A 10,544-nucleotide genomic window follows, 5' to 3' on the forward strand; every position below is an offset into this window, starting at 1 on the left:
CTCAATTTCTTTCTCTATAGTCTCTTCCTCTCCGTGTGAACAACCAACTAACTCATACCCACCGCTAGCCACATCCACCACCAGCAAATCCAAAATTACCACGGCGCCACTGCCACCCACAACCCCCACCAATAAAAACTAACAAACCCATACCCACCGCATCCCTGTGAACAACCACCACCGCCCTGCCACCCACTCCCTGTGAACAACCAACAAATCCAAACCCACCGTCATCTCTCTCTCTTCCTCCAATCCCTAACAAAATCAAACAAATAAATAGGATAGAGAGAGATTTTTAGCCATAGATAAAACAAAAGAAATCAAAAAATAAATAAATAAATAAAGAGATAGAGAAGGAAAACATGAGCTTCGACCCTCTCATAGCTCTTGGTGGTGGTAGTGGCGGCGCCGCCGCTACCGCATGTCGCCAAGTGGCCCTTTCATGAGCTTCAACCATGGGTCTTCTTGGTTAAGTCTGGTTGAGAGAGAGAGAGAGAGAGAGAGAGAGAATGAAAAAGAGAAGTCTAGTTGAGAGAGAGCAGGAGAAGATGGCAGTCTGGCAGAGGGAGAAGTAGGAATGAAAGAGAAGAAGGCATAAAGTTAGCAAAGAAGAATAAAAAAATCGTTTTCAACTTTACCATGCAGCAATAGTGAATTGGTATTGATACCATTTGACTTTCGCTTAGTTGCTAAAAATTTTACATTTCTACCGCTAATATATTTAGCATGTTGTTGGGTGCGTTGGTTGCTAAAATTTAGTAGAGAGTGTTTGAGTAATATTGTTTGTAGTTTTTAAAAATATGTATGGGTGAAAATGTATGTACTGTTTTTTTTTTTTTTAAAACCGGACCCAATATCATTAATTTAGAAAAGAAGAATCCAAATACAAAGCATCCATAGCAGGTGGAGGATCCTCCTCCAGCCAAACAATTTCATTGTCAAGAAATCTAGCAAACCTAGCCAAAGAATGAGCAACACCATTAGCACTACGCCTAATACAATTATAAGAGATGGACCTGAAACCTGCAGCCAAACACCAGATGTCTTCGTAGATTAAGCCAAGTCGTGATAGGTCTGGTTGGGCCTGAGTAATCATCTTCATCACCAAAGCATTATCGCCTTCTAGTACTATCTCTGTGAAACCTGCATCAATGGCAAACTCAAGCGCTTTACGGCACGCCATCACTTCCACCTCCTCACTGTCACGCACAGCTCCTCCCCGTACCGCTAAAGTAGCCATGACGTCACCCTTTTCATTCCGAATCACTGCCCCATAACCCGATGCAGCACCCTCATCAAAACAAGCACCATCGAAGTTCAGCTTGAAAAACGTTTCTGGTGGAGGCTGCCATGTCTGCTGTACTGGACCATAATTCGGGATAGGCACATGCAAAGAGTCTTGTGCAGCCGTATACTCCTTCAAATAGTCAACTGCACGTTGGGCTGATCTTGAGGGATGCTGGAAAACCCCTCCATGAATAACCGTATTCCTTTGGTGCCATATCAGCCAACAAGTAATTCAGAACAGATTCCATTCCTCCTCGGAAAGCTTCACCAGAAGACCTATGACCAACTGCAAAAAAATCGTTATGTGTTGTACTAGATTTCTGAAGTCTACCCAAGCTCCCAGCCCAAACATCTTGCGCCGCCCCACAACTCCAAAGAACATGCAGAACCGTTTCAGTTTCTTGATGACAGAGACAACAATGTGCATTCTCTATCACCCTTCTTCGAATAAGATTATCTTGTGTGGGCAGAATATTAAGACAAGCCCTCCATGAAAAAATCTTTATCTTGCTTGGAATAGCTGCTTTCCACAGACGTGACCAAAGGAACCCAAGTGCTCTGTGCTCTGAAGACTCCCCAGCATTTAACTCATCCTTCCTTAATTGTTTTGCCACAAAATACCCAGACCGGACAAACAAGGCTTTGGTTTTTTAACACCATCAATACTAATGCTCTTAAATCTTGCTTATAAACAAAAAGATTTGGTAAAATAGTTTGAGTAATGTTATTTGTATTTTTTTAAAATACGTATAGGTAAAAAAGTATATTGAAATGTGTGTAATATTGTTTAACTACTCTACCAAACGGTGCTGATCACTTAAAATCTTGCTTTCAAAACACAATTTCAAATACCTGAATTTTAAGTGAAACAATGTTCAAAAACTCAATTTCAATCACTTAAAAAATAAAGCTAAATTCACAAATACTTTTAATAAATTGTCAATTTGAATAATTATTATTAAAATAATATCATTCTACAAATTTGCCTGGGTTTGTGTAGTTAATTCACAATTCCCTAGACATTTGGGCTATTTCAAATGTCATCCAATTTTTATTTGCAGATAATTCGATATTTAAAGGAGAGATGGCTGCCCATCATCTAGCAAAGTGGTCCTTGTCATGTAATTTGGTTGGATCTTTTGATTTTGGTTGCTGCCCCTTAATTTTGCTTCTGTTGTTTGGGGTGATTCCGGCAGCTAGTGTGTTTTTGTTGTCTCCTTTTCTTTGTTAATATAGATTTTTCCTTCATAAAAAAAAAAAAAAATACATACATATATATATATATATATATGAGCTACAAAACTTTATGTCTACAACCACCCATTATAAAATGGGGCGCACATGTAGCTGTAGGTAAGATGATATACTTCGTAGTTCACGTGGGTCACACATCTCAATGCTAAGATAGATACCGTCCGTCCAATAATTCAACCACAATAATTGCTCTATAAGAAACTGACCACTCAACGTCATCACCTTTGACATATATTATTATATACATATATCATATATGTCTTTACTTTATGCAAAAATAAAAAAACCTTTACTCATCTTCTTTTCTTCACACAAACACAATGTGGAGCAACCTTCCTTCTGATCTCTTAGCCAACATCTTCTCCCTCCTCTCCCCAGACTCCTTGGCACGTGCCAGCTCTTCTTGCCGGCACTGGCACACGTGTGCCAAGGCTTACCCTTTGAGCACAACCTCTAATAATTCGGCATGGTTCTTGGCCATGCCAATTCAGCGCAATCATACACTCTTATCCTGTTATCTTCACGACCCAGTTCTCAACAATTGGCATGCTCTCTCTCTTGACTTTCTTCCAGACCCAGTTCGGCTTGTTGGTCCAATTGGTAGCCTTGTTCTTATAAGACCAACGAGTTCTACATTTCTCCAATTGGCTATTTGTAACCCATTTACTAGACAATTTAGGCACCTTCCTATGTTGAACATTACAAGGACTAACCCAGCTGTGGGTGTTATTATGGTACTAGATTCGACCCAATCTGTTCCATTTCCTTGCTTTAAGGTTTTTGTGGCAGGTGGGATGTCCGAGGCCGTTGCGCCACGTCGCGGCGCCTTGTATGAACCCACATTGGAGATGTACGACTCGCGACAACACACGTGGCAAGTTGTGGGGCCTATGCCAGTTGAATTTGCTGTGAGGCTAACGGTTTGGACACCCAATGAGAGTGTGTACTCTAAGGGGGTCTTGTATTGGATTACCTCAGCTCGGGCTTACAGTGTAATGGGGTTTGAGATTGGTACTAACACATGGATGGAATTGAATGTGCCAATGGCAGACAAGCTTGAATTTGCCACACTAGTGAGAAGGAATGGGGTGCTAACACTTGTTGGTGGCATATGTGGTGGAGAGGCTTGTGTATGGGAGCTTGTTGAAGGGTACAATTGGAGACTAGTTGAGAAGATGTCAATTGAATTTGGGATAAGATTTTTAGGTAGCAAGACAAGTTGGGGTAGTACAAAATGTGTAGGTAGTGATGAGGCTATTTACTTGTATAGAGACCTTAGGTCAGGAATGGTAGTTTGGAGGAAAGTTGTTGATAAGGGTAAATGGGAATGGTTCTGGGTTGAAGGGTGTTGTTCCGTTGGGGGAAAACAAGTGCAAACTTTCCCAATTAAAGGAGTACTTCTTCAGCCTAGTCTTGCTCCCTCATGCATATCCTAAATTAATGAGGCCCATTTGTGCATGTGAGTTCTCTTTTTTAACATCAATGTCATTTTGTTGAGATTGATTTTCTTTACAAGTGTAATGAATAATGATGTTTCTTTCGTTATATAATAATCCTTTTTCCTTTGTAAATAAACTACTTTCACAATAGTCAAAAGATAAGTAATTTTTTATGCTGATTGCCATATTTTGCATTTGGTAATGTTCTCCTCTAAAATGTTTTTCGTATCAATTCTGATTTTATTATTTCTATATAGAATAAGATTTGTACATTGCACCACAAACTCCAGCAAGAAAAATAACTGTATATACCATGTTGCGGGTACAAAAGTGGGGTGGTATGTTATGGATACATGACATGTTCAAAAGCAAAACTGGCAAAGGCGCAATTCTCTTCTTTCTTCGTTGAGGTTTTGTGTTTTTGTATGTAAATGTAATGGAGACAGGTGTAAAATGTACATTGCCGAAGTGCAATATATGCTTTGGAATTGGGAAACTGATGAAGAATCTTGATGTTTTAAGGCACACCAACCAACCCATGCCAAAATTTGGGTTAGTTTTCTCAAGTGGAAGAAATAAAGAGATAGGATGGACCACTATGGCTATTTTATTGGGCTTCCAGCCTTCTTCTACGTAACGTCCGTTGGGAAGCTTGGGATGACTTTTGGTTTGGGCTGGCTTATCAGAAACATATTCTTTTTTTTTTCTTTTTTCTTTTTTTACTTTAACAACATGAAGGGAGAGAGAGAGAGAGACAAAGAAGAGAAAATGAAAGGGAAGGAAAATTTTTGAAAAACAAATTCATGACATCTTTGAACTAACATTACTAGGCTCTCGCCAAGAGTTTTGCAGTTCAATTGACACCTTATGATGTTTTCAATAGAAACGTTCAAAGTTCGAATATCTTATCTTCCTTGTAAGTTATAACTGTCGAATTATTTTATTTATATACTAACCTCATCACACGCACTCTACACGCACAATAAGGCTCTTTATTTATTTATTTTGAGTAATATATAATTTTTCAATTTGAATTTATCTATTGTTAGTGAGATTATACAAGAAATGATTTTTATAAAACTAAAATTTAGGATTTGAAATGAATTAAACTGCTGGATTTAGTGTTTGCTAGTTTTTAGGAAAAAAATGTATCAAACTACATGAGATATGTTTAGGTAGAAAGTGTGCTAATTTTTAGGAAAAAGGTTTCTCTAATTTTTTTTTTTTTTTTTAATTTTGTTGAATTACAATTTTAACCTTATTTTTATTTTTTTAGAATAGGGGTTATCTAGTTAGATTAAGGGTATTTTTGACAATTTTTGAAATCATAACTAACTTTTTTTTTTTTAAGACATAACTAACTTTTTGAATCCTCTTAGTATAATATATATATATATATATAAAGTATATTAGTAGGCTCTCGTTTTTTCTTTTTTTAGCTGAAGTTTATCTAATCAATATATATATATATATATATATAAACGAAGCCTTAGACCTCCCCACAATTTTCCACGTCATCATTTTTTTTTAATTTTTTAATTTGATTTTTTTCTTTTTTCTTTTTTAAATATATATACTCTCCTTTCTCAAACCAAATACTCTTCCCTTCTTTCTCACCCTCAGTTCTTCGAAGCAACCCAATATAATTCTGAAACTAAAGCAATAGTGCAAGGACAGAACCTCTCCTTTCAACAAAACCGAAGCCAACACCTCTCCTTTCGACGTTACTCACCAAACGCAGAACCTCTACACTCTCTCAAACGCAGATCCAAGCTATTTCACAGAAAGCTTGCAAGGGCACGACCATGGGAGCCAACGTTTTCAATCTCTGACCCGACCCCCATATTAGAGCATTCTCTCTTGGTATCTCTATATTAATCTATGAATAATCTCTTTTTCTATTGTCTTCAATTAGGTTTTTTGTCAATTTAAAGATTTCGTTTTTAATTAGGTTTTTCTGTCAATTTAGGGATTTCAATTCCTAACCCCCTTTTCTCTCTATTCTTTTTTGTTGAAGTCAAGGAAACACTCATAGAAAATCAAATTCTACAGGTTTTGTAAGAAAGTGATAGTATTGAAGAGCCTCCCAACTGTCAAAATCTGACAACAATCCTACAGGTTTTGCTTTACCTTCAAGTTTTGCTTTATTTTGCTATCTAGGTTTTTTAGCACATCTGATTTAGCTTAGAATGGGTTAGTGGAACATGTAAATTTGAATTTAGATACGAACCATTTTTGTGGCTTGGAGGGCTTCATTGATCAGGGGAGGAACCCCAATGCACTCAAAGCAATAATCCACACCCAATCCACCTGTTAACTCTTTGATTAGCTGGGAAATAGATTTGTTATTATCATTAGGGTTTATAAAATTAGTCATTCCAAAAGCTGTTCCCTTTTTTTTTCGACTCATTTGTATCAATGCCAATTATCTTTGTTGCCCCTTGCACTCTCGCCCCCTGTATGGCCTGCAATTTTCAAGGACATAATTTTAAACTTCCTTCATCCACCATTCGAATATTAAAAAAAATCAATAAACCAGATTTGAAAGAGATTTTACTTTTGCATGTCAACTCCCAATTATTAGGAATACCAATTATGGAGCAAAGCAAATGAGGAAGGCTATTTTTCAATCAATGATAGACGTCTTAACACAACTGCAGGTATTGTTTTATCAAATTTTATTGTTTCTCTTTCTCCTAATCTCCTATTAAGTTATGCATTAAACTAAGAACTTCGATAGTTTTAGTGATGTGTCCTGAAGCACTGAAGTTGATTCAGAGATTTAATTGATTTTTAAAAATTACATGTCCTTTTTTATTCAAATCCAATTTCTTTGTCATATTTGTTCCCTTTAAGAACAAAGAATGGTTTTGGGAACTATTAATAGCATATTGATACTAATTAATTCATCTAAGAACACATACTTTGTACCTTACAGATGTCAATTGAATTAATAAATATGGTTTTATGTCTATGGAAGCTTCAGAATGGCTTTTCCGATTAGTTTATTACTGTGTTAATGGAACAAAATGAAGGCATTCTTGTGCTTCATTTTGAAACCCTATATGTTTACCGTGTTTTCTTTATTTAAGAATTTCTTTCTTTTTTGGTTTTCAAGAAACATAGGTCTCTTCTCACGAAAGCCTGCAACAGGAAGTCTTCCCTGCACAGATTCTAATATGTTCTTCTCTTTTCTTTTTAAATTTTCTTTTTGGAATTTGTTTGCCCAATTAATCCAATTTATAACTCTCTTAACACATTATTATTCTCAACTTTATTCCCATCATCTACAGGATTTTTGGTTTGAATTTGTTGTTGATTCAAACCCTATATGTAAATCAAAAGAAAATGCAAATTGTTTGATGAATTACATTAGTTTTTTGTTCTTTTTCCACAATTTGATTTTGTACAATGTCCCTTTTTCAGGTTTAATAAGTGTACATATATACTCAATGCTTACTCAAATTTGCATATGCATTGTATAAAAAAGGTATAATATACTCTCTTCATTTGCATATGCATTGTATAAAAAAGGTATAATATACTCTCTTCTATTTTTGCACTGTCTCTTCAAGACCATGGGTTCTCCCAATGGCTACTCTATTTTATGAAATTAAGATAATAAAACAAAAAAATAAATTACATAATTATGACAATAATTAAAGAAAAGAAGCTATTGAAGATCAATATTAAACTCAAGTTCTCACTTGAAGTGAAGCTACAACCTACATTTAGAGTTCAAAATGCTTTATTGTGCACAAAGGCCTTAAGAATTGGATTTGTTAGGACTAAGGAGGGGTTATTTAAAATATGATGATATGACCTTCTTGGCTAATTAGCATTAGCAAGACGACTATTTTCTTCATATTCAAGTTGTAGCTTATCATGTAAAATTATACATGATGGTCCCTTCTTAGGCTTACACCATGAAATTTCTATCTAAAAAATACCTAAGAATGATATAATATTCTTTTTCATTTCCATCAAATTTGATAATAGTTTTCCCTCTCATCATATCTTGAATCTCTAGGAGAATATATCTCTTTCCAATTTACAATAGATTATAATATGTAGGGTTTAGAGAATGTATAACAACTTCTTTATTGCAGCTTATGAATTTTAAGGAGAAAGATGGCTTTTCATTTTGACTGGTGATGAACTAGACTAATTATACTACTCACCGGTGGCATGGAATCTTTGAGGTTAGTTTTTACTTTGGAATATTTATTCTGTTTATTCTTTTTTTAACAAAAAGGAATATCACATCGATGTTTCCCCTTTTTTGATTGAGAGAGTTTAGCTTAAGGTTGGCTAACTTTTATTCTTTTGATAGTTAAGCTGAAAAGGATTGCATTGGTGAGCTTCTTTTGTATTTCTCTTGCCTTTCAAAGGGCACGAGACTGAGGATGTATACTTTTATAATGTCTGGTCTACATGAGATGGAGTTTCTACTAATGAACAATTAGATGCTTGCAGTGCACACAAGACTGAGACAGGGCTGATGAATAACATTATATGTAATAACATTTTACCCTTAGTTCACCAAGTTCAAGGTCCTCAATGTTTTTCTTTTAATATGTTTTTTTATTTATTTAAATGGATGTAGTTTATATAAAGATATGTTAAGTATTCTTGTGTTTGCATGTTGTGCTCCCTTTCTACTGTTTACTAATTGCACCATATATGACTTTTCAAATGATACTCCTAAATGTGATTTTTTAAGCAACATTGATGATGACAAGAATAAGGAATAAACAACCAGGATTACCAGGATTTTGCAAACAGGCTAAATAATAGAAGGGATTATGTTAAAAAAAAAAAAAATGATAGAGACCTTAAAGTTCATGAAAGAAATGATGCAATTAATAATAGACATAGGATGCCTACCAGTAGTTTGAGGTTGTTAACTAAAGGTACAAATAAGTTATACAAAGTTAGATGTTGTTTTTAACTTTGTACTTGGGTAGAACAAAGCAATCGTATTTCTCATATTGGTATAGTGTTTTAAGAGATTTGAACTTCTATAAATATTCATGTATTATTTAACATTCTTAAAAATAAATAAATAACAATATTTTAGAACTTAGTTATTAATTTTCCCGTGTATCACATGAGTTAGCGACTAGTTTACTTTTAAAGTCCTTACATAAAGTTTAACGCATTCTAGCAAAAAATAAAAAATAAAAAATAAAAAAAATAAAAGTTTTAAATCTAAGGGGAAGTACAATTAAAAAAAAAAAAAAATCTGGGGTTTAAAGTGTCCTATTTATGAAAGTGTGAGGCTTAAACTGTCCCACTTAAAATTGTGGGGCTATAATGTGTCCTAAGTATAAAACTATAGAGGTTTTTTTTTTTTTTTTTTTTTTTTTTTTTTTTTTTTTTACATACTTTTCCCTAAAATCTAGGGTTTCTTGCCCCATCTAGCAAGACAATATTGCTCAACATTTGATTTTTTTTTTCTTTTTAAAATTCCCACGACCCAACTTTGAGTTAAAATTGTGGGGCTATAATGTGTCCTAAGTATAAAACTATAGAGGTTTTTTTTTTTTTTTTTTTTTTTTTTTTTTTTTTTTTTACGTACTTTTCCCTAAAATCTAGGGTTTCTTGCCCCATCTAGCAAGACAATATTGCTCAACATTTGAATTTTTTTTAAAAAAAAAAATTCCCACAGACCCAACTTTGAGTAAAATGCTCTCTCTCTCTCTCTCTCTCTCTCTCTCTAAATCAATTACATACGAACATGGACAGAATAAACATTTTAAAATTAAATCAAATTTGATGGACCAAAATTGAAAAATATCAAATTTAAGGGATGTGGTGGGCCTTTTTTGTGTCTTGGGTTGGATTGCTCCTGCTATAAAACGGCCCTATGATTCTGGGATAGGAGAGTTTGGACTGGCCTAACTAAAACATACCTTAGGCCAGCTTGTGCGCAAGTTGGGCCCTTCTTGTGCTAACGCGCCTTGGCAGGAGTCTTGAGCATATCACATACTTACGGCAAGAAAGACTGTTACAAATGTTATAACAGGAAAACACAATGCAGTAGGATAACTAAAACATTTTTAACTAAAATATCTTCTACTAAGAACAATAATACATGAACAGCTTCACAAAGGAAGATACCACAACGTGATTACGGCAAAGAAAGATTAATAATAAAATGTCAAGTTAGTCATTAATCAACTAAGACAAGAGAAAAGAAGATTAGTCTATTAAAAGAATGGGCTTGGCTCTTTAGTAGATTCAAGTCCAAAAGAAAACCAATCTCTAATGTGCGTAACCTCAGAGGGGAGTCTTGCTGTAGAAGTTATGCACTTTGGAAAAAGGACCTAGATGGCTTAATCTTGGATTCTTGATTCATTAGAGAGTGGGCTATTAAGAGGGAGAGAAGTGGATAGCCTATTAATGCATGCTTTTACTCCTATCACTCGTATTTTCCCATTACTTTTGGTTTTCTATATTCTTTCTTTCTTTCATTGTTTGCTCTATTTTCTTTCTTTCTCTCTATTTTTCTATATCTCTTGTTTGCAGTTTTTTCTCCTCTTTTTTTCCTCTACCTCCACT

The 10,544-nt window shown here is 34.7% G+C and overlaps 2 protein-coding genes across 3 annotated transcripts; one reads left to right on the forward strand and one right to left on the reverse strand.

The window, feature by feature from the left end:
- Nucleotides 1–859: 859 nt before the first annotated feature.
- Nucleotides 860–1,714, reverse strand: LOC126728037 (uncharacterized). Its single transcript, XM_050433920.1, has 2 exons — nt 1,638–1,714; nt 860–1,490 (listed from the first exon to the last, which is right to left on the reverse strand). Exons 1-2 carry the CDS (start codon nt 1,712–1,714, stop codon nt 860–862), a joined length of 708 nt encoding a protein of 235 aa, XP_050289877.1.
- Nucleotides 1,715–2,807: 1,093 nt separating this feature from the next.
- LOC126725654 (F-box only protein 6-like) lies at nt 2,808–8,623 on the forward strand. 2 transcript variants are annotated; one of them, XR_007655532.1, is made up of 6 exons: nt 2,808–4,000; nt 6,033–6,098; nt 6,565–6,640; nt 7,407–7,470; nt 8,090–8,182; nt 8,314–8,623. XR_007655532.1 is itself a non-coding variant. In XM_050430465.1 (2 exons), the coding sequence occupies exon 1, from the start codon at nt 2,862–2,864 to the stop codon at nt 3,975–3,977; it is 1,116 nt and encodes a 371-aa protein (XP_050286422.1). In that variant the 5' UTR covers nt 2,808–2,861; the 3' UTR covers nt 3,978–4,000; nt 4,238–4,564. The 2 variants fall into 2 exon arrangements, 1 of the variants encoding a protein (XP_050286422.1); XM_050430465.1 differs by lacking the exons at nt 6,033–6,098; nt 6,565–6,640; nt 7,407–7,470; nt 8,090–8,182; nt 8,314–8,623 and adding an exon at nt 4,238–4,564.
- The last annotated feature ends 1,921 nt before the right edge of the window (nt 8,624–10,544 follow it).

This window comes from Quercus robur, chromosome 5 (assembly GCF_932294415.1).
Source record: "Quercus robur chromosome 5, dhQueRobu3.1, whole genome shotgun sequence".
NCBI lineage: Eukaryota > Viridiplantae > Streptophyta > Magnoliopsida > Fagales > Fagaceae > Quercus > Quercus robur.

What these genes read in the sequence shown, in the direction of transcription:
- LOC126728037 (XM_050433920.1), bottom strand. Translation starts at nt 1,714, where the DNA reads ATGCACATTGTTGTCTCTGTCATCAAGAAACTGAAACGGTTCTGCATG. An exon ending in GTTGTGGGGCGGCGCAAGAT is followed by an intron (nt 1,491 to 1,637) that starts GTTTGGGCTGGG and finishes ATGGCACCAAAG; the next exon opens with GAATACGGTTATTCATGGAG.
- LOC126725654 (XM_050430465.1), top strand. Translation starts at nt 2,862, where the DNA reads ATGTGGAGCAACCTTCCTTCTGATCTCTTAGCCAACATCTTCTCCCTC.